The 23,560-nt window shown below is 43.1% G+C and overlaps 2 protein-coding genes across 2 annotated transcripts; one reads left to right on the plus strand and one right to left on the minus strand.

The window, feature by feature from the left end:
* Window positions 1–708: 708 nt before the first annotated feature.
* b4galt6 (UDP-Gal:betaGlcNAc beta 1,4- galactosyltransferase, polypeptide 6) lies at window positions 709–10,949 on the minus strand. The gene is made up of 9 exons (XM_079740578.1): window positions 10,276–10,949; window positions 8,448–8,564; window positions 6,630–6,743; window positions 6,286–6,410; window positions 5,598–5,714; window positions 5,210–5,397; window positions 3,149–3,271; window positions 2,458–2,559; window positions 709–1,338 (listed from the first exon to the last, which is right to left on the minus strand). The coding sequence occupies exons 1-9, from the start codon at window positions 10,388–10,390 to the stop codon at window positions 1,191–1,193; spliced, it is 1,149 nt and encodes a 382-aa protein (XP_079596704.1). The 5' UTR covers window positions 10,391–10,949; the 3' UTR covers window positions 709–1,190.
* A 575-nt stretch (window positions 10,950–11,524) lies between these two features.
* On the plus strand, window positions 11,525–20,801 carry LOC307078300 (transcription initiation factor TFIID subunit 4-like; the record flags this gene model as incomplete). The annotated part of the gene is given in 18 exon segments (XM_079740043.1): window positions 11,525–11,535; window positions 12,258–12,328; window positions 12,331–12,360; window positions 12,706–13,185; window positions 13,393–13,535; window positions 13,738–13,854; window positions 14,607–14,741; window positions 15,004–15,126; window positions 15,517–15,606; window positions 16,196–16,375; window positions 16,765–16,897; window positions 17,126–17,204; window positions 17,741–17,910; window positions 18,279–18,409; window positions 18,577–18,702; window positions 19,103–19,159; window positions 20,150–20,257; window positions 20,682–20,801. Coding segments are annotated over 18 exon segments (2,304 nt in total).
* Between the last annotated feature and the right edge of the window lie 2,759 nt (window positions 20,802–23,560).

Here is a 23,560-nt window from a genome sequence, read left to right on the forward strand (position 1 = left end):
CTGTTGAAACGAAAAATTAAGGCATGCAAACGATAACTTGAAATCTAGGGATTTGTTTTATCTTTTTTTTTTTCTATGCCAAACATCCTATACATATTTTCTTCCTGTAGGGGCTTCCTCCTAGATCTGGAAGAAGCCACTCACTCATATGTTCAGTTCCTAAGAGAGAAAAGTAGCTGCCAAAAAAAATAAATCTAAAACCCACTGGAATAACGCTTGTGCGTTAAAAATGCCGATATATACATACTAGTGTTCACACACTTGGGCCGATATTCACAATACATGTTCTGTGCATGCAGATCTCAGCGGTAGTGCAGCGAAAAACGAAACGACAAAAACAAAAAACACACAAAACGTTCGCGGCGCAGACAAGGAGTGCTTCTGCAAGAGGACAAATAAATACAAAAGAAAAACCTAAAAAAATACACAATTTTGTCACAGACACGTATGTCGACTCTTCTCGTTTCCTGAACCTGTTTTTAAGGAATATTTTCATCTCTCAGAAGAACGAGAAGATATGCTTTGGCAGAAAAATAAATTGAAAAAAACAAAACGAAAGTGAAGCGATACAGACCGGTTGGCATTGGAGGGTGAAGACGTGTGAAGCGCTGCGCCGGGGTCAGGCCAGGACGCTACCGGGCCAACCCACATTTAAGGCGCCACAGCACAACATTAGCGGGGGGGGGGGGGGGGGGGGGGGGGGGGGGGGTAAGAAGCTCCAGTGGTCCCAGGACACGCTTCGACATGCGGTTCATTCCTTCACACGTCTCTCCGTTGCACTTCACGGCGCCACAAACACACACACACACACACACACACACACACACACACACACACACACACACACACACACACTTCCTCCATGTTCTTTCTTTTTTTCCTTCATCTTCCTCCATTTGGATTCCTCTTCAGAGCAAAGTCGTAACAATGTTAACACCTGGCGTGTTAATGCCTAACCCTGTAAATCCCCCCCACCCAACCCGGCCCCCACTCTCTTACCCTGCTCCTGCTAAACAGCAGGTCTGTCCCTGGGGGAGGAGAGAGCGGGGGGCGGTACAGGGGGAGGGACAGGGTATAACGATGGGGGGATGGGTGAAATGGAAGAAGCTGTGTGTGTGTGTGTGTGTGTGTGTGTGTGTGTGTGTGTGTGTGTGTGTGTGTGTGTGTGTGTGTGTGTGTGTGGGGGGGGGTCAGTAGTCGGCGATGGGCGCCAGCTCCGGCTGCAGGTCCACCGTGATGTTCTTGTAGAGGCCGTGCAGCGAGACGCGGGCCGCGTAGCGCAGGTTGTTCAGCCCATCCAGGTGCTGCCGCTCCTTGGAGTACCTCAGCAGCTTGTACCTGTGAGGTAGGGGGGGGGGGGGGGGGGGGGGGGGGGAGAGGTAGGGGTAAGGTGGGGGGTCGGGGTGGAGGGAGGGCCGATGTGATGGCGGGTGATGGAAGGAGGGAAGCGGGAGGCGGGGTGGGCAGCGTCCATAGAGCTGCTCTCATCTGCCCTGCAGCTCTGACTAGCTGGGATTACAGAGGGCCACCCCTCAACAGAGAGCTACTCAAAATCAAAGAAGAGGGGATCTGAGTGACCTCAATGTAAGTGGATGGTGTAAAAAAGGATATATATCTTGTATATATTGTGTACATTAACACGGTTTGGCTCACAATAGAGGAGCACGGCCAGTCTACACTACAGTCTACTTGGTCCATAACATGAAAATAAAACTGACAGACAGACTGACAGCCATAGTCCCATCCTTGATGTCGCGAGACCATCATAATCCTATCCACGCAAAGCGCAGAGCAGTATGTTCTGGTGCTACTGACTTTCAATTTGTCATCTGCACTTGCTTTTGCGTCTTCAATTACCAGCGACATCTATAACCTTGTCCAATTAGTTATTTGCATTTTGATGCCGAGGAGCACATCGACATGCTAGAGAATGTTAACATTAATGTTTTATGAAGCCTACAAAAACACAACGCCTATTAGGTTTGGGTATGCTGTCTTTAGGCCTCGCTTGGATGACCCAGAACAGTGCTTCCCATGGCTCAACCCAGCTGATTGACAGCTCTCATCGTCCAACACCCATGGAGACACGCCCCCTTCTGACAATCTGGGATCATAAAACAATGACGGTGATCCATGATCTTGCTCATCAAATTCGAAAGCCACATGCAAAGATTTCACTGATAATGAAAAAGGGCAAATGTGTTTTATTGCTTCTCCCTCATTCCACACCGGTGACCTGAGTTGAACTACCCCCGTTGCAATGCATTGTTGACATTAGCCGAGATCCAATAGCACAAGGGAGGACGGAACAGGGGTGAGGCTACACAGAAGTTCAAATATAAAGTCTCCACACAGATGACACCAAAAAATGTTGACCTTTGACTCTGATGTGCAATGGAGACCCTTTTTCCAAACTGTTCACGACCTCATGCGTCACTCGTGGCGTCTGCGACTCACCTCCCGAGAAACTGCACTTCTCCTCGGTGGTGGTGTGGTATGGACTTGTACTTGCCCATCTCGCCCTCTGGCCGCGTGACGTTGAGGCCGGCGTAGTGCACCCTGTTGGAGGCCCACAAGCACGTACACGGTCATACATAGAGTCCTTTTCAGACACACGTCTCGGTCGTCAGCGTGCAAATGTATGGCTTTTGATCGTGTATTTACAGCAGCGCCACCACTTCCCCTTCTCTGAGGTGCCGTAGTTCATAGTAACAGAAAAGGATAAATATCAACATGAAAGAAAAATCATCAACAAAAAGGTGAGGGCTTCATTGCCAAAAATGGCAACGAAATTGTCTCCTCAGTCGTGAGCACTGTCTCCTCAATCGTGAGGAAGTGGTTCGGGTTGGCAGCATCTGACCTTGAACAAACATTGGTTTGTTCGACCACTGTTTGTTCGCACGGTTTAGAGATTGCCTAAAGTCTGTGGCAACCAAAAGCTGCAGCAAAACAAATGTATTACAACATCTTAAATTGAGCCTAAAAATGACAATTTACATTTGTCATTTATAGTCTGCTTTTTAGAGATTTTATTTTTATTATTAAGGCGAAATCGCCCAGCCCTATGTACAGTGCGGGGTCGTAATACGACAGAGTTGGCCTCACTGAGGTTTAACACGGGAATGAAACGAACGGCGTTCTGACCAACCTGTTCCACAGGTCATCGTCCTCTCCTCCCCAGCCCCAGAATGCATTGGGGAAGCCGTTGATCTTGCGAAACTGCTCCACTGTGAGTCCACTTACGCCACCGAAGAACTCGCTATAAGGGAGTCTATGAAACAAAGCACACACAAAACGCAAAAATAAATAAATATGTAAACAGAAAAGTCCGAAAATATCTGAGAACTTTTTTCCCGTGGAGCAATGGTGATAGTTTTAAGACTGCAAGGGAAGCTCGGCTTCCCCTAAAATTAAAAAAATTAAATGTTCAAATAGTCATTTCATTGACAAAAAATTACTAAATTTCCTCCTCAAACATTCCCGTAGCGTCACAGTGCATTTGCCTGTTGAAGCTCAGCGTCGAATGAATTCAATGGGGCTGCATAGAACAGCTTTTTTTACTGCGTTGAAAGTCAACGGTATTTGGATAATGCTTTACATTTACATTTTACATTTAGGGCATTTAGCAGACGCTTTTATCCAAAGCGACTTACAATAAGTGCATTTGTTACCATAAGTACATTTGTCATAAGAAGTGAAACAATATATCGCTGTCGGTACAGTAAAGATGTTTATAGAACCAAGTGCAAGTATTACAATCGCTAATTTAACCCATTCCTAATCCTGCAATTATGTCCCTCCCACGGACGCTCAGCGTCTCTGGGGGTGAATGGAGGAGGCGGCTGGCCTGGACGCTGGGCTTCTGCTTGATGATTGGAGGGTCTGCAAAACTGACTTGCCGTTTGATTGACAATTGGCGATTTTGAACCTTAAAACGTTGCCGGAGCTCCCTTTAGTCCTCGGTCCCATCGCGGATTTTGCAAGCGAGTTGTAAGACAAACTGCAACCTATTTCTTGATATTTGCTTGGCGAAATTGCTAGACAATATTCATCGCACATTTCATTCACTTATACACAGTTTGTTTGTTTCAGTTTAACAGAATTCCCACATTTCCTTGTTCAAGTTGAATATTGTTATGGTAGTTGGCCATCACTTTTATTCAGGGAGACTGAGTTTCTGAACTTCAAGTCCTGTATTCAGACCAGGACTTGCAGATTGACAGGGGAAAGCTGTGTGATTTCTTGGTTTTCCTTATAGACATGGAGTTGGACAGCTTTACAAACTGTTCTCACTAGTGGCAACAATTGGCGCTACATCTGCAGGTGTAGAAAGGAGCTTCTCCTGTTTAAAGCAGCTCAAGTCCTACAACCGACACACAAAGGGCCAAGGCCGGCCATTGAGAGGACACTGGTCAAGTCACTGGAAAAGACAGCTAGTTGGTATGACAGGGTCACAGAGCATTTCTTTGAAAAGGAACTGAGTGCAGAATAGACTTATGTTAGAATAAAATAATGTTGGCCGAAAATTAGCTTCCCCTATTTGAAAGACAAGCAGCCACTTCTGCTATGGAGCTACCAAATTGAACCTGACTAATTATGCCTTTTTTGGTTCCTCCCTTTCAGAAGCAGTGAAACACATAAGACAACCATATAGAATAAAAGAACGCAGGACACTGGAAAAGAAATAGCATACCGAAATGGACCCAATGTCTACCAAGCTAGATCGGTTCAGTTTTAATCAAATCGACCTGATGCGAATTTGTATCGGAAAACATTGCGCTGAGAGAAGCTAGGAAGCGTCATCCGCAACTTCATTCTCTCTGCATAACCAACTTGATGGACTGAGACGTTTGGAAGAGAGTCAAGAGGCTGAAGAGAAAAGCTTGTTCATTGTTCATGGGAAGTGCCGGGCACAAAGCCGAACTGTGCCGACTGAAGAGCAGACAAAATAGACAACAAACATTACTGGCCTTAGAACACTTTTACCCAAGCCTCCTTTCATTCGCAGTGCGTTAGCAGTCAAGGGGCTGCTACCCCGCCCCCCTCCAAAAAAACAAAAAACAAACAAGTAATGCAATTATGCAGAGGACCAGAAATATGTTTGCCGTAAAATCGTAATGTCAAGAAAGGTACGTTCCACACGATGCGTCTGATGTGAATGAAGACATTGCCCTGCTGTGCCTCCATGTCTCGCCGGCTGGGGACTCACATGTACATGTATTTGTCGAGCTTGGCGGCAAAGTGGCGCGGCATCTGCCCGCAGCCGTAGTAGTTGCGGTCGTTCTCGGGGATGTGGTCCACGTCGTGGAACACCAGGCAGTCCCAGGCCAGGTCCTTCATGGCCTCCAGGAAGCCCACGTTGAACAGCATGGCCCGGTTGAAGGGATGGCTCCCTGTCTGGACGGGACACACACAGGGTGGTGGGTTCACGGACCGCCCCCCAAGCGCGCCACTTTCTGATCATTGTTCATTATTCTTCTTATTCCAATATGATCAGCGTTTAGATATTTTAAAAGGCAACAGGAAAAACATATACATTTACCAATTTATAAAGTGGAAATTGGGGTTTTCTCCTTTAAGTGTCACACACACACTACCTGCTCGATGACGTAGTAGGAGAACTGCAGGCGCTGCCTCTGCAGCATGGGGGTGAGGTGCTGGAAGAGGATGGGCAGGTGCTCATGACGGTTCCGGAACGGGATCAGGACGGCCACCTACAGCGTGGAGGGAACAATGGCTTTATGCTCTCCCTAAAGCAGCAGTGCAGTGTGTGTGTGTGTGTGTGTGTGTGTGTGTGTGTGTGTGTGTGTGTGTGTGGTGATGACAAGCTCTTACAAATATGTGGCTCAAGGGAAACACAAAGAAGAAAAATATCCTTCTATATTTGATCCCTGATTGTTGATATATTCGCCGTTCTCTTTTGATTCAGCTCAAGAATATATTAAATAACTGCAAATTAAAATGGAAAATATAACACAAAAATTAATTTTTTGATGGAACATCAACAATCAATCAGGAAAATCATTATACTTGGATGTTGGACAGTGGTATTATTAATCAAATAAGGTGCTTATTATAAGGGAATTAATATTCTCTGGCATGTATTCATGTAGTCACTGACTCTAAGCAGACAGTACTACAACAAGTACAAAGAAAATCGGTTAATTCCAGCCATTTTCGTTACAAGTTATTATTGTCATTATTACAATAATGTCATAATAATGTCATTATTACTCAACACACACAAACACGCACTAACAAACACACACGCACAAACACACACACCTTCCAGCGTGGTTTGCAGTCTTTTGGTTTCCAATGGCCCCCAAATTTAATGTCAAAAAACGTTGAGAACTTGATCTCCATCTCTTCAATAGGGATCTCAGTCATGTTGACTTCTACTGGGCCCTCTGCAGACACAAGATGCAAAAAACACAGCAGCATTGATCATCAGCTACAGTGTTTCAAAATCACAGCTGGACCACACAATCATGCTACTTTTCTCATTTATTTTACAATTACATTTTCCAAGCTTCTATCAAATAGTATACTTTTTAAAAATGACAAAATAGACACACACTTGACGATTATTTGACCATTAGATTAAACGTGTTTTCAACTCTACTCACTCATAGAAGGTAATCGCTCGGGGCAGGGGAGGTTCTGGGCGTAGGTGAAGTTTTCTGGGAGAAAGGTGGTGGGCTGGATCAGGAGTTCACTGGAATTGCTGCCGTCTGGGTAGTCTGTAACACACAATGTAGTTCAGGGAAGGGTGGATATAAAACCAGTAGGCCAAACACTGGCTAGTTATCAGGAGTGCCATTTATACAGAGCTATGTATCAGGCATATTTTCAGGGTAGCTGCAGGTTTCAACCAGTTAAATTTAAGACTTTAATATCTTTTAAATACCAATTACATCCAAAAAGTAGGGTGAATAACATTCCTCAACCTGTTATGCTATTACATAACATTTGACAAATCATCCTCCGCCATCTTCCAATCTCTCCCGCTCTCTTAATGTGTTGCCTATTGTTGTGGTGTTGTTTATTTATTTATTTTTTTCCCTTTTGGTTGATTGTTTGTACTGTCTGTATGTATTCCTTTCTTATTTGTAAAGCGTCTTTGAGTACTTAAAAAAGCTATAAAAAACTGATCAATTATTACTATTATTATTATTACATGTTGTTGTCTTTGCTGTAATACAAAGCTGAAGACAGCGATTTTTTAATGAATTCATATGCTAAATATAGTGCTTATACATTGCGCCATCAAATCCCAATGACTGCTACAATTTTTGGAACATAGGAGCACTGGAATGATAAGTTATGATGTTAGCAGGAGTAATTCATCTTAAAAGGGTAGAACTGGTAGAAATTGCTATGTTTGAATGTGACACAGCGTTATTCCCACAAGATGTGGAGAAACAAACACTTGCTAAAATAGCTGCTTAAATCCACATATTGATAAATAAAAGTGAAATATAAACAATCCAAAACACATAATGCATAATTGCACATGAATTATGTATTCAAACGTCAACAACTACATTTTTATAATAATATCATTCCATTTTAGGATGTTGTTACCGACATTAAGTCGGACAAGCAATTCAGAGCACTGAATTGATACCTGACCCTCTGACCTGTAATTCAGAGTTAGAAAACTGTAGTATCGCAAACAAAAATAAAACATGATTACAAGCCTTATAGCTTGGAAATATATATCAAGTAAAATGCGGGGCGCTTCCCCTTTAAGTACAGTGAGCAGCAGACCCGACCCTCCTCCCCCTTTTATCAACTTTGTTTAGGGTCGTTCAGTCAATAGCTTGCAATTTCTAAAGGGGCAGTTTACAATTTCACCTCACAAAGGGGCCTCATCACTAGCCATAGCTCTGAGCCGTTGACCCTTTTTAATACGTTCCCTAAGCAACATTAAAAGCAAAATCAGCTCAAAGAAAAAGGCTTTGTTCCAAACAAGAACAATGAACCTATCAAACTGCACCACAAAGAGACAGTTTTTTATAGCGTTCTTAAAAGGTGCGGATATATGGGATTTCCAATTTTCTAAATAGATAAGCTCCTTTGAGGGTAAAGAGTGGTAGGTGGTCATTTACAAGTACAGTCGCTTTTTTGTTCAAAGCTACTAGGCTAACTATGTATTCATGTATGCACGCAGGCTATCAATTTTTCTCAGCACTGCTGCTTGACTGATAAGTATCCTGTGTGAGTATGTAGTTATCGTGCCAGTGCAGCAGTCCAGACAGCTTCACGACAGTCCATAAAAACATTCAAGACTCTTTAATGCCTTTTATTGAAAATCTCTAATTTAAAAAGAGAAAACACACATTCTAAAAGCAACAAAGGTTTCTATGGACGATTCCATGTCAGCAAATTTCCATGCAGTAAGTAATGCAAGCTCATGTAAGTCATGATCAGGTGTCTCATACCTGTGCCGTTAAGTGTGCTGTTCTTATTGGTGTACAATCGGATCATGTGTCCAATGGTCCTCACATTGTCTCTCAACATGATGCCCTGGGCCTGCACCATGAAGAAGTACGTGTTGGCTGCGGGAGAAAGCAAAAAACGAAATTGAATAAAATAGGTAAAGAATAGTGTACAACTACGTAAGAGAAGCAGTGTATTGTAGTGAAGTTCAAAAAAGAAAGAAACAGTCAGGTTTAGGTTTGGCTAAGCAAAGGACTACCCCGACTAGTCATGATCAAGGGTCAGAAAAGTTGTACTGGACAGTTGGTTTGGGGTCACTGCCAGACACATAGCCTCTGGCAAAACACAAACGTGGTTTAATAAGTAGCCCAGTTAGGACAGAATATTATCATGCACCTTCAGACTTTCTGCAGTCAGAAGTAGAGTTTAAGGTTCATAATTACAATAGTGGACATGAAGCACATTTGTACTTCTCATGCTGCCATTACAGCTGAATAATTTTCAATACACTATTATTCAAAATATCAAATTTAATACAGCCGTATTGTTTTGAGAAATGTTTGAGCTGGTTGAATCAAATTACAAAACACTCATCAGCAAGCTACCAGCAAGGCAAACTGCTTAACTAATTTCAAAAAGGTATCCTAAAAGGGTCACCATAGTTGTATCTGTTATCTGTACAGGTTCTCTGTCATCTCAAAATGTTTCAGAATTCTTAGGGGCATTTCATTGGTAAAAAAAAATAATCTAATCTGAAAAGGATTCATTGGAAGTTCATTGTGGGTGGAGAATGTCGGTTTTTATATTGAATACCCATGCTGTACAGTAGTGAGTATGATAGTGACCGGAACATGTGATGCAGGCAGAGATGACGTCAGGCTTCTATAAGACAACAGAATTGTGACCTTTTTTCCAATAAAATGACTCCACTTGAATGCTGCATTAAAGCCAGTCACATCTGCAGTTTTAAATCCCATGACTTGATACAAAATTGAAAGAGTTCAACCATTACTTTTTTCCAAGTATTTTTTAATTACTCAGGGAGGGAATGGGACTTTTCCTCGCAATTCCTTACTTGGGCAGAGAATTTACGTCACATTTCTGTTGTCTTTGGCAACGTAAATTGGCATATTAAAAACAAAAGTTTGAAAAAAAACATGAAAATCCATGTTGGTCAAAGAGTAATGGTACAATAAATCAAATTGCACTAGCAGCTTATATATTAAATCATATTAAACTGTTCAACGTCAAACGTTATTTCAAGGAAGGGTAGACCAAACGTTACACCACTACCTGTCAATGTCGTCAAACTATTGTCCAAAATTGCCTCTTGTCAGCACATCGGCTGCAGATAAACACTTCAATGCGTTTCAATGTGTCATTGGAATAACGTGTCATTATTCAAAATGTGCTTTCAAAACGATTATGCATGATCAATAATACGGTTAGTAGGAGTAACGTTAACCTAATGATGAGGGACATGCCCATACATTTGGATTGGAATGGTAGATCAACTCCAGACACCATGGGGCATGTTGTGTGTTGTAAACCTGAGTGTCCTATTTATAGACCACCTAAATGATACATACAGTACCTTATTCCCCTCCCAATACAAATGCTGAACAGGAAGAGACCTAAACACCAGAGGTAGACCAGCTTCAGGTTAGCTTGCACCTCGCTACATTAGCCGCCGGTGTTAGCATTGGATCTGACACCGGCTGGAGCATCTTTAACGGCATGCCGCTAGGAGATAATCCACACGTAATCGCGGTCAGAGATACGTTTAACCCGCTTAAGATAATTGCTCACTTAAGACTCAGATGAACTAACCTATGCCCGGCGCCGCATAGATGAAGTACAGGCAGGTAGTGAACATTGAGAAGAAGAAAATGAAGGCCAAAAACGAGCGGTTGGACACTCGCAGCAGCCGCCTCCAGGTCACCATGTTGGCTCAGGCCCGCTTCTCCGCCGCCGAGAGGAATCCCATACAACACCTTTGGGTTCAAATGTTCTGATGCTGTACGGTGCCTGCTGCGCTCATGGGCAGGTTTAATCCGTCGTCATAGCCCAGAGGTGCAGTGGAGGGAAGCCTAAAGCTTGCGGTGTTAGCTCGTCAGGTTATCACCTAGCGGGTTTCCTCCTGCCAGAAAATGTCCCGATGGAGAAACGCAGGCCCGGAACATCAGGTGCTGACAAACCTCAAATACCATCGTCGATTGGGCATATTGCACCCGTAGCAAGACGGACAAACAGCTTGCTAATACTGTTCAAGAATACTCATGGCAGCAGTCCATGGCTGGTTCAGTCGCCGGTAATGAAGGTTAATCATGGGGAGAGACTGTGTGCCTCCTCCCACACAAGTCTCCTCTCGGCCGGAGCGGCTTCAACACACCCGTCAAGCTACTTCTGGCAACCGGTTGCCTCCAAACTCGTTTTAGGGAACGGTGGCCGAAAATAGACATCTGTGCACGGCGGAGAACGAAAAGAAAATCACATATGTTGGTTGTTCTCCCCTTTCCCTTTTCTACTGGTGCTGAAACGGTTTCCGGTGGGTGTTCACCCCGTCCGTCGAATTTCGTCACCAAGGCAACCCCCTTTTTTGTGGGAGTGTAAATTAAACGGGGTTTGGTTGCAGGTTGCAAGAATCGCTGCAGTTAATTGAAAACAAAAGTCACAAAAAATGAAGTAAAAGTAAAGATCCTTGTCACAACAGGCACAGTGGCACATGTTTTATCTAAGCACACTTTAATGAAAATGCACGCCTATTAAATGGGGTTTCTAAAGGACCATCATATGACTACAAATTTATATCTTTATGACGAGGGGCAAGGCCTTCCATATCAACAAAACATTTCTTGAAATTACTTCACCACATGATTCAATATTTTAGCACATTAAGTGCTATTATATTAATTAGAAAAAAAATTAAAAAGAAAACTAAAGAAAATTCAGATATAACTCTAGCTCAATTAATTAATTAATTAATTGTCAAATGTTTCTGTAAGTACAGGCTCCTAGATTTCAATTGTCACTTATGTGTTGTGTTGCTTTATCATCTAATGGATGATGTGATAGCGGCATGGTTTTATAGTAGGAAAAGTTGATTCTACCTAGACCTCCAACCCCAGCAAGGGCCCGGATTGGTCATGACCAAATCCCAGACCAGTACGGCACCCTGTCTCCGATCGTGGTCGTTCTTAATTTCTCACTGAAGCGCCTCTTTTCGCAGCTGCTTCTCCAGGTGAATAAACGGCTCCCTCTCGTGGCCACTTGACCTCATTTACGCCTACCTTTTAATAACGCAACCAATTTCCAATTACTATCTGGCTTTTGGGGGTCTCCAAATAATAATTTCGATCACTTCTCTCCCAGTTGCCCACCCAAAACAACCCAAACTATTCTAGGGTAATTGTACACATTTGGAATAAGATAACTAGACCATTAAAATCTAAGATGGGGTTGTCCCTATTTGAACTACAAGTATGCAAATCTCTGCCTATGTTATGGTTATAGAAGAAGTATAAACATGTTACCTCTTCACATTTGAAGCGGAAGCCTTGGTTTTCCTGAGGGCCCCTGATCTCTTTCTGGACGCCCAGGGCGTCCAGGCGTTTATGATCATTAGCCTCCAGAGGGTCCATTTACTTCCTGAATTAAATCCTAATGTCTTAAAATGTCTTGATAATGGATTACAAAATAGTAATTACAGTAGGCAAAGGTTAACTAATTTTGCAGGGGAAAGAATGTTGAAACACCAGTGGTAAACACGCCTGCTATATTAAACAGACTTTTTAAAACTGCTGTAATACCAGTGGTAGCCACTGCGTTCAGCCTGCCGGCTTAATTAACCACACCTGGTGGCGCGTTGACGGCTGGGCTCCCCGCAGACAGCCAACGGCCCGATTCAAGTTGAACGTAAATAGCAAACCACCTCAAATTCACTCCAGATTAATTTAAGTAATTGATAACTAATTTAATTTACTCAGGCAATGTAGGTGACCAACCAATTATCTTATTCACGTCAACTGTTTTAAGTACGCCTATAGCTGCTGATACATCCTAAAGTGATCATAGCGAAGATTGTAAGTAGCACACTTACGGAGTAGAATGCTAGTCATGTTTTATAGATTAAATGTTTTATAGATTAAATGTACCATAGTGCGTTAGTTAGCATTTTGTTTTACTTCAGGTGAGTCAGGTTTGGTCCGCCTTAGTGACTTTTACCATACTTACATCGATGTCTCTGTTTTCTCGGTCTAGATAGAATAACAACAACAATGTCGACCGAGACTTCAGAGGAAGCTAAAGTTCAGGATGCTCAAACCCAAAGAGTTGTGGCGGCGGCGGCAGCAGCAGCAAGTGACGCCGTCCGTATCCAGATCTGCACCACCGGACAAACGAGCGTCCACCAACCTACCGTATTTACGACTGCACGACCCACACCTGTTCACCATACCATTGTCGGCAGCACAGGTCAAAGGTTGGTTAGTGTTGTCCCACAGGCATCCTCCTCGTCAGTACTGGTGGTAGCTAAAGTGCCAACCCCAGGGTTATGTGCAACTGGGCAACCTTTGCATTTGACCAGACCATCCTCTGCAACTGCTGTAAGTGTTAAGACTCCTGCCCCTGGAAGGACAGTGGTGATGGCTGTTCCAAAGGCAACAGTTCCCCAACCTCTAGCTCCCCGTCCACCACAGACATCCTCCACACAGCTTCCAGCCAATTTTCAGATCCCACCAGGTGAGGAATAATAGTCTGCACTTATTAAAACGGTATATGGTTATGATTCGGTGTCACACTTGTATTCATGCCACAATCACGCTTCTGTCTGTTTTTGTTGACTTTAATGTTTTCACACTAAAACTTTTTGACCAAGGTCAATACAGGCTCTAATCTATGAAGGAAATGTGAGTTCTGTGTTTGCGCATGACTTTGTCTTGGGACCAGGCATGGTGCTGATCCGTAGCGACAGCGGTCAGCTCATGTTGGTATCACAGCAGACACTGGCCCAGGCTCAGGGCCAGCAGGCGCAGAAAGCCATCAGTGTCCCAGTACCCAGATTACCAGCATCCAGATTACCGTCACCAACGGTATTTGTCTTTCTCTTTCTTTCACTTTTGGACACTGAACCACATTTGTTGATCCAAAGCATGGAAGAGGAATTGTATAAAAACTTAATACAACAGCCAGCAAGATGCAGAAAATGTATACATTACACCAACATAACATTGGTGTTATGACTGCATTTATGTTTTCATAAACATTCTGGAGCCTACGTTGATGTCCAACCAGGTCACGACAGCACAAGCTAAAAAGCCTGATAAGCTAATGGTGATCAGAGTTTCGGCTCCACCGACTGCCGGAACCTCAACATCAGCAGCCGTAGCAGGCATGATGAAGACAACTGTGGTAAAATAATTCACGCTTACAAATGAAGTTGATGTGCACTTTAATGTCAGTCAAATTTGTGTTGTGGCCCCTGTCCATGTGGTTTGGATTTTTATCCAAGTGAGCTGTCCAGTACAGTGACACAATGATTATTGTGTCAATGTTATGGTGCAATAAAAAATTGTAATCAACAAGACGGTACACACACTACATTGGAGTGTTAAATATTTTTTTATTATCATTATTTGCAATCTACATAAATATAAAATTTAAACAAGCATCAGTCTTACTGTCATTGTTTAATATTGTAAAACAGTGCTTCATTTGCATCCTATTTCATACAGTCAGTGTTTGTAGCACAATTGCACTTAATTCATAAAGAGATCCTGGCTTGAACTGCCCAACCAGGCTCATTCAATCTGCCCCCCTAATCATCCCCCTGTAGATTTGGCTTATTCATTAATTCCCTCACTCTCCACCTCAAGCTGGTGTGTGGTGAGCATTCTGGCGCTGATTGGCTGCCGTGCATCACCCAAGAGGGTGCTACACATTGCTGGTGGTTAGTGAGGTCCCCCCCTTCACTGTAAGCACTTTGAGTTTCCAGGAAGAAATAAAAGCGCTATATAAATTCAATGAATTATTAAAGATTGAAGTTATTTGTTTTCTACACAAGATGGTGTGATCATTAGTTGTGATCAATAAATTACTATTAAAGATGGTTCAAACAAGGTTTTAGATGACTCTAAACTGAATTTAGATTTCTTTATTTCTAGCTGAACAGGGAAGTTCCCAAACCGGTGGCAGTCCAGACACTCAACACTGTGATCGGTCAGGGTGTTCAGCGTCGCAGCCAGGCAGGGATCAAACAAGCCACCAGCAACATCCAGCCAATGTTCACCATTACACAGGTGGGAAACCGCTTTCCTGCTGTAATCAGCTGCCACTGGATTCTGGGTGCAGACGCCAAGCATGGCCTAGTTTGGGCATGGATGCTGCACTGTCAGATGTTTATTATAAGATATATGTATTTTGTGTATTTTTTTATTTTAAATACATGAGTGTGTTGAAGTAGCACCACACTTCGTCTCAACATGAGAATTGTCTCAACATTAGAAATTGTAGTATTCATTTACCCGAATACTGATTGAATTTTCCTCTCCTCCCTTACAGGAGACCCTGGAGAATGTGAAAAAGTGCAAGAACTTCCTGGTGACTCTGATTAAGCTTGCGTCCAGCGGCAGCCAGTCCCCTGACATGGCCACCAACGTCAAGGCCCTTGTACGCTCCCTGCTCGTGAGTCGTTCTCTTCTGTCTTGGTTTAATATGTACGGATATATGTTGAAGGTAAGCCAAACATGATGAACATATCTGAAGCAAATATTATTGCGTTGAAAGTTCGCTGCACACGACTATCAAACGACGATCGGCAGAATGTTTGTTTAGTCTTTTTGTTAATAAAATAAAGCGCTGTTCAAGCTATTGTGAACATTAACTCTCAAACCACTTAGAAAATAAGTATTCGTTCAAGAAAAGGTGACTGAAGTTAAGTGTTTGTTTGGTACAAAATCGTATTTTTTGATATTGCAGCATTTGATAAAGAGTAGATATCGACTGAATGCATTTGATTTAATTGTTGCCAAATGCAGCTGGTTTGAACATTTTTTGCAACTTGTCTCCAAACAGGATGGAAGCCTTGAACCCGAGGAGTTCACAAATAAGCTGTATGTGCAGCTGAAGTCTACTCCCCAGCCATACCTGGTGCCTTTCCTCCAGGTTATCTCCCATGCCTTCCCCTAGCTACTAACTCGTGTTGCTGGACCGCCTCTGGATGTACTCTCATACTAATGGGCTTGGATGTCCACATTAATGATTAAGGCATGTGCAAGCCTGTTTGGATTATATAGGGAGAGCTGTGGTCTGAAGTGACAACGATTTATAGGCAATGATTGAATTTATCGTTGGATCGTTAGACATCGTTAGAGTGAAACGGTTGACTGGTGCATGTTGTTCTCCGTATCTCATGAAGTGAGCATTCTATTGGAACCATAACTTGAATGTCACCTTAAGGATGGGCATACTCAGAATAACAAAACAAAGCAGCTGGGCGGAGGCCTCATGCCTCAACAAAGCAAGAACAAAAAAAAATACAGAAAGTTTTCCATTGTAATCAATGGACTTCTCTGGTTAAACCAAGTACCCTCACAAGTTGCATCAGTCATCCATGATCGAGAACAATCCGTGGGTCCATTTTCAAGCCAACTGCTATTTTTTTATTATTTTGTCCACAAAGTCAACTTGCGGAATGCAGGCCTGTCTTTGTTTGATGTGTTGTTCAATACTAAATTTATAAAGGTTTCCCCAGAAAAGTCTCCCGGCAGTCCGTCACCTGACCGCAGACCCCCAGCACTTCATCCAGCAGGCGGGCCAGCCCAAGCCACAGCTAGCCACCCCCTCCAAGCCAACTCTGGCTCCTCCCTCAGCCGGTCCCAAGCCATCTGGTACCCTCCCAGGAATCAGGCCCACCCAGAAACAGGTGGTGCCGGTAAACTTTATACCATTTTTTATTTTTTAGCTGACTGTAATGTAATGATCAACCACAATATAACAATAGTGCATTTTATTTGTTTACAATATAGGGTTAGCATGCATCAATGGAGTGTCTTTTAAATTGTTCAAGTTGGCTTAGAGTATTTATTCTCTTTTTTATGAGCTTTCTCTTTTGCTGGCTTGAATTGTGTCTTTTTGAGTTTAAAAGCTGTTATAATCTCAATAACTGCCCACCCCATTAGACATAATGACTTACATACATGCATATGGAACCAACTGACGGAGTACAATCTCGAATATTTCAGATCCGTGGCAATAGATAATGTTTGCCATGGACGAGCACATACCAGAACGTGATGCAGCGTTTCTATTGTATTGATTCAGAACAAATATCCCACCGGAGGAGTTCCACCTGGACCTACAGCAACCGGCCTCAGCACCCTGCTGAGGACGGGTTCTTCTGAGGGCAGTAGGACCACACAAAGAGGCGTGGTTGTTCTTTCAGGACAACATCAAGGTAGCTGGACAGAAACTGTTTGTACTTTTATTTTGTAAAGTTCACACACCCTCTTTCTCTTTTATCATTTTAATAAAAATAAATAGATATAGATGTAGATATATTCATTCATTCACTATTTTGGGGGGGAATCTAAAGCATGCCAATTCAAAGCTCTAATGTAATAGTGATAATAAACGTGTTTTACTTCAACTTTATTTTCTGCTGTCTTCTTGTTTGTCTTCCCAGGCGCCTTTTCTATTAAAAGGGCTTCAGTTCCACTGCAACAACCCACCTCTAAATATGCTTTCAAGGACACTTCTTACAAGTAATGCATGGAACCACAATCCTGGGTTTTTACAATGTTTAGATTTGGGATGCACCGATTCCACCGTATAAAAGGGTTAAGATAAAAAGCTGCTCAGACAGGACTTCACCATCTACCCACATTGTAGTATTTTCCAAAAAGCGAAACTCTCTGAACCGCCGGAGTCAGCCAGAGCTCCAAACGTCCACACAGACCACGCCGCCAGTGCCCCTTTCTTTCTCTCATTTGGGGACTCATTTCACTAACAGTGATAACAGCTTTGATTGCTATGTTGATGATCGTATAGGAGCAATTGCCATGTAAAAAAATAAAATAATAGAAACATTTGGGTCTTCAGCATTACATTGCGTAAACTTGTGTCGGGTGGTTGTATTGAAGAGGTTTTACGAGTATATGAGCACAGCATCGAGTACTGGTATCGGTGCATCCCTAATTTTGATAAAGAATCTCAGTCGTTCACTAATCCCGTCCAAACCTACAACAACAATGTAAGCCAATGTACAGAAGCTCAGGGGCCGCACGTCTCTCTCCTCCAGGGAAGACGACGACATCAACGACGTGGCCTCCATGGCCGGGGTCAACCTGAAGGAGGAGAGTGTGAGGATCCTTGCGGGAGGCGACATCATGATTGGCTCCATGGTGCGGTCCTGCCAGGACACGCCCTTCCTGTACACCGGGGCGCTGCACGCCCGCATCCTCTGCACAGGTACACCTCTCCCAAAGCCGTTGGCTGTGGACAGCATGGTCGTCTAGGGCCGGCAGCAATCCCAGCCCGCTGTAAACCATTCATTCTTATTGGTGTAAGGGTTCATTACTTGAATGTTCCGGTTCCATGTTCCCACTTGTTGCTATCTGGGTAGCAATTATAATAGTCACCAATAGGCAGCAATATTTCATTAAACAATCTTTCTGTATGATGTGTGAATTTGGTCAATTTGAACATAGTTTCTAAATGCACAGTGTAGTGCCTCCTGTCTCTAGTTACTATCTGTATCTAAAGTTACAGTATGCAGGAGCATCCATTTCAAGATAGCTCCAGTCTAAATGGATTAGGTGCTACGTTGTCCTGCCCAGGAGAACCACTGGGGGTCAGCGAGACCAGGCCGGAGGTGGTCACTCTGGTGTCCAACGCCACTCAGGAGTTCCTGCGGGACCTGCTTGAGAAGCTTTCCTTGGTGGCAGGGCACCGCAAGACTTCAGTTAAGGTGCAGTGCTTTGACTTGACACACACAGCCGCCCAGAGACTAATCACGTTTCACACAAGGTGTGTGTGTGTGTGTGTGTGTGTGTGTGTGTGTGTGTGTGTGTGTGTGTGTGTGTGTGTGTGTGTGTGTGTGTGTGTGTGTGTGTGTGTGTGTGTGTGCGCGTGCAGGAGGATCACCGCTATACACAGGTGACGGACGTCCGTGCTCAGCTCCACTTTCTGGAACAAGTGGATCTCTTAAAGAGGCGACGACAGGAAGAGGAGCTGAGGGAGAATCTGCTGCGTCTGGCTCGGGTCAGTTCACAGATTTCATCAAAACGGACCGCTCGACTTCATCTCTTTTGGGCCTTTGCTAATTTTCATTAATAGGATACTCTTCACAAACATGATTACCGTCATTATCTGGCAACTATTTTTTTTTCAGAGTTGACACACTGAAAATAGTGCCTTTTATTTGATGCCATTCATTTTAAATATGGTGACCCAAATGATTTGGTCATTACTCCTCCTAACGTGCACTCAAACCAATGACAAGGTAGCCACGGCATTCGGATGTCCTCTGGAGCTGTTCATCTGGTGGCCTCAAGGCCCTGGTTCAGTGAGGGCCCACTCCCTCACTCTACGACTGACACCTCGTTCGATCCGACCTGCCTGATGTTGTGCTCCACGTGATCCTGTTCATTTGGTCTTCCAGCGGCGCTCCAACTGTGAGGATCCAGAGCAGCAGCAACTGCGGCAGAGGGCCAAAGAGGTTTGTTTGGGGTCCTGAAGACGCTTAAGAACCGTCATTCTGGGAGACGCTATGACAAGTCCAGTGGCCAATGGGGTATAGAGTGTCCCCTACATGCCAATTAGTGAGATTAACTCGACCAATCAGATAAATACAACGCTGAGTCGTATACTTTAAGTATGGCACGGTTTATTCTTTAGAACAGGAGAAAAAGAGCATTCACGAAAATGAGATGTCATTCTGCCGCGATACTCTCATGGGCTTCAATATGTGTTTATTTTATTACAACAACCCCTGTGACTACCAAGGACGAGCCGGTCTGCTCTCATGCCTCCGGTTGTAACAGCGATTTACGATAAGGGCTAAGTAACCTCGTTCTCTCACGATACCGCTCTGTGAGAAAGGGAGTTTCACACTCTCCCAGACTGCTACCAGATAAGCATTGAATATGTAGCCTCCACGGCATACTTCAGGGCTGCATGAACTATTCTGAACCGACTCCACATTTTGCAACCCTGTTACAAGGTATGGTTAACGTATTTGTGATTTTGTCTAGCCTGAATGGCACCTTTTTTGCTCATAGTAAGCATAGATTACCCGTGGATCAGCGTTATCGAAGAGATCCGTTAATCCCTCTACTCTTCCTTGGTAGAACATGGTACCCAAAGCTTTTTCTTTCGTTAAACATCTGCTACCAAAAGCCATTTGTTTTCATATCGGTGTACCCCATTCATTAGGGATCATCGTTTCACATTATAACATCTCGTAAGTATACCCTGGATGGTTACAACATTATGGCTAACAATCAAAACCTCATATGGAGAAAATGAATGGGAGTTTTATTTCCGGAACCAAACTGTTGCGCTCTATGGCAAGAAAATGGTTACTTGGGGTTGGGACAGCGCCTCTAAACCCCGATACACTGAACCAATCTCCAGGTTTAGCACCCTTTAAGCACCCAGCTTCCACGTGTTTTGTCATGGGTCGACTTGTGTCTGCCTCCATCAACAGATGCAGCAGGCCGAACAGGCTCTGCTGCAGCACAGAGAGGCTAACCTCACGGCCCTGGCTGCCATCGGGCCCCGCAAGAGAAGGCCCCTGGACTCTACAGCAAGTGTGGTACATAATTCTACATTATATATATTTATAATATTTGTAAAAAAATAATGACTTTCTGTACCAGATAACAACTTTATTAATCACCCCGAAGGGAAATTCCGTTATAACAAAGGAATTTCCGATTAATAAACTTATCTATCTATCAATCTAGACATTATTTTCTACAATTTTTACATCACGAAATAATGCCTAAATTGAATAATCTGCAATAAACTATACAATAGTAAAGTACCAGGCAATGCTATCCTGAGTATTTCACTAGGCAACTTGATATTTGATAAATCAGCCTTAGTCACTTACTTTAGTTACATGTGCATTCATTGGGGTATTCCAATGCTGGCTCCTCTTGCTCTCCTTTCAACACACTGTTCTGACACGGTTCTGTCGCTCTCATTTCCACACACTGGTTCTTTCCCTCTCTCAGGTGTCAGTATTGGCCAAGAGTGTGGTGACAAGGGTGACCATGAGGGACTTGCTGTTGGTCATGGAGGAAGATCGCCGAATGCGACACTCTTTGACCCTGTACAAGGCTCTTTTGCGATAATCCTTTCTGCAACTAGTTACTTTTGCTGAAGTTTGGTTTTCCACTTTTTTTTACCTTAATTTATCTTTTCTTTGCTTTAATGCAGTGTGCACTGCAATATTTATTTATATCTTAACTTTATTTCAAATTTTATTTTATGGCAAAAAAATACCGTTTGTGTGTTTAACTGTTTTTATTGTGCCAAAAGAAGGCGGTGATTTATGTTTGGATGATACCCTTGTCTGTTGATTGACATGTGGTAGTTATTAAGTTAGAGGAGATATTAACCTGCACATTCATTAAAGAAAAAAATAGGAGCTGTGTGTCTGATGTGGGGGGGAAGGCTTGAGGTCTATAACAGGAACTAAACATGGACAAACTTAACTGATCTCACAAACTGCTCTTAAGCATAGGCATCACTATGGGATAAAAAATCAGATCATTTGTGTCATCAAAATGGCTTATGGGGCTAAATGCTGGAGTCAATTTGAATTGAGAATACTATCCTGGCTGCCTCCTGGGTTCGTTCGATGACCAAAATACCCTGTTTCTAGCAAGTGCTTGGATACGGCTAAACAACAGCACTTTAGCTTTATTTATATGAATGACTTCTACATATACAGTGGGGCAAAAAAGTATTTAGTCAGCCACCAATTGTGCAAGTTCTCCCACTTTAAAAGACGAGAGAGGCCTGTAATTTTCATCATAGGTAAACCTCAGCTATGAGAGACAAAATGAAAAAAATAAATCCAGAAAATCACTGTCTGATTTTTTAAGAATTTATTTGCAAATTATGGTGGAAAATAAGTATTTGGTCACCTACAAACCAGCAAGATTTCTGGCTGTCACAGACCTGTAACTTCTTCTTTAAGAGGCTCCTCTGTCCTCCACTCGTTACCTGTATTAATGGCACCTGTTTGAACTCCTTATCAGTATAAAAGACACCGGTCCACAACCTCAAACAGTCACACTCCAAACTCCACTATGGCCAAGACCAAAGAGCTGTCAAAGGACACCAGAAGCACAATTGTAGACCTGCACCAGGCTGGGAAGTCTGAATCTGCAATAGGTAAGCAGCTTGGTGTGAAGAAATCAACTGGGAGTAATTATTAGGAAATGGAATACATACAAGACCACTGATAATCTCCCTCGATCTGGGGCTCCACGCAAGATCTCACCCTGTGGGGTCAAAATGATCACAAGAACGGTGAACAAAAATCCCAGAACCACACGGGGGGACCTAGTGAATGACCTCCAGAGAGCTGGGACCAAAGTAACAAAGGCTACCATCACTACCACACTACGCCGCCAGGGACTCAAATCCTGCAGTGCCAGACGTGTCCCCCTGCTAAAGCCAGTGCATGTCCGGGCCCGTTTGAAGTTTGCTAGAGAGCATTTGGATGATCCAGAACAGGATTGGGAGAATGTCATATGGTCAGATGAAACCAAAATATAACTTTTTGGTAAAAACTCAACTCGTCGTGTTTGGAGGAGAAAGAATGCTGAGTTGCATCCAAAGAACACCATACCTACAGTGAAGCATGGGGGTGGAAACATCATGCTTTTTCTGCCAAGGGACCAGGACGTCTGATCCGTGTGACGGAAAGAATGAATGGGGCCATGTATCGTGAGATTTTGAGTGAAAACCTCCTTCCATCAGCAAGGGCACTGAAGATGAAACGTGGCTGGGTCTTTCAGCATGACAATGACCCCAAACACACCGCCCAGGCAACGAAGGAGTGGCTTCGTAAGAAGCATTTCAAGGTCCTGGAGTGGCCTAGCCAGTCTCCAGATCTCAACCCCATAGAAAATCTTTGGAGGGAGTTGAAAGTCTGTGTTGCCCAGCAAAGGCCCAAAAACATCACTGCTCTAGAGGAGATCTGCATGGAGGAATGGGCCAAAATACCAGCAGCAGTGTGTGAAAACCTTGTAAAGACTTACAGAAAACGTTTGACCTCTGTCATTGCCAACAAACGGCATGTAACAAAGTATTGAGATGACCTTTTATTATTGACCAAATACTTATTTTCCACCATAATTTGCAAATAAATTCTTTAAAAATCAGACATCGGATTTTCTAGATTTTTTTTTTCATTTTGTCTCTCATAGCTGAGGTATACCTATGATGAATATTACAGGCCTCTCTCATCTTTTTAAGTGGGAGAACTTGCACAATTGGTGGCTGACTAAATACTTTTTTGCCCCACTGTATGTTTATGTTCCCATTTGCTCTGAAGAACTGAGGGCATGGGAAAAGCAGTAAGGTTCATGTCTTGCATGTTAATGAGTATTTTATTATTCCACTTTGCTGGCAGACAGACACAAGCTTATTTTGCTGAAACGTATTTCTAAAAACTGAAAGATGGCCAAAACACATTTGTTCAATGTATTTTTTACAAATACAGGCCAGATCTGAAGTTACTTGCCTAATAGGGTTCAACATTCACTTTGATTCAATAAAGCAGGGTGGATGCACATCATTCTCTATGATGTGCACTAAAAATGGTTTGTATTAAAGTAGTCTTACAAATTTCCGTGGCAAAAAAAACCCCATTACTGTGGGTTGAATATTGAAAATATTCAACCGACATGCCTCATTAATTCTCATTGAGAGCAATCCTGCAGTTTTAATCTGGGAGAAAACCCAACTGTGGGGTTGGTGTGATTTCAGTCAACTGACTGGCTTGTGTGTTCAAATGTCTGCTGTTGATAACAATTTAAAGTAATTGTTTGTCCGCATGGAGTGTCAAACCCACATGAATATTCAGTTCCCTCCACTT

This window comes from Pollachius pollachius, assembly GCF_949987615.1.
Source record: "Pollachius pollachius genome assembly, chromosome: 7".
Lineage (NCBI taxonomy): Eukaryota > Metazoa > Chordata > Actinopteri > Gadiformes > Gadidae > Pollachius > Pollachius pollachius.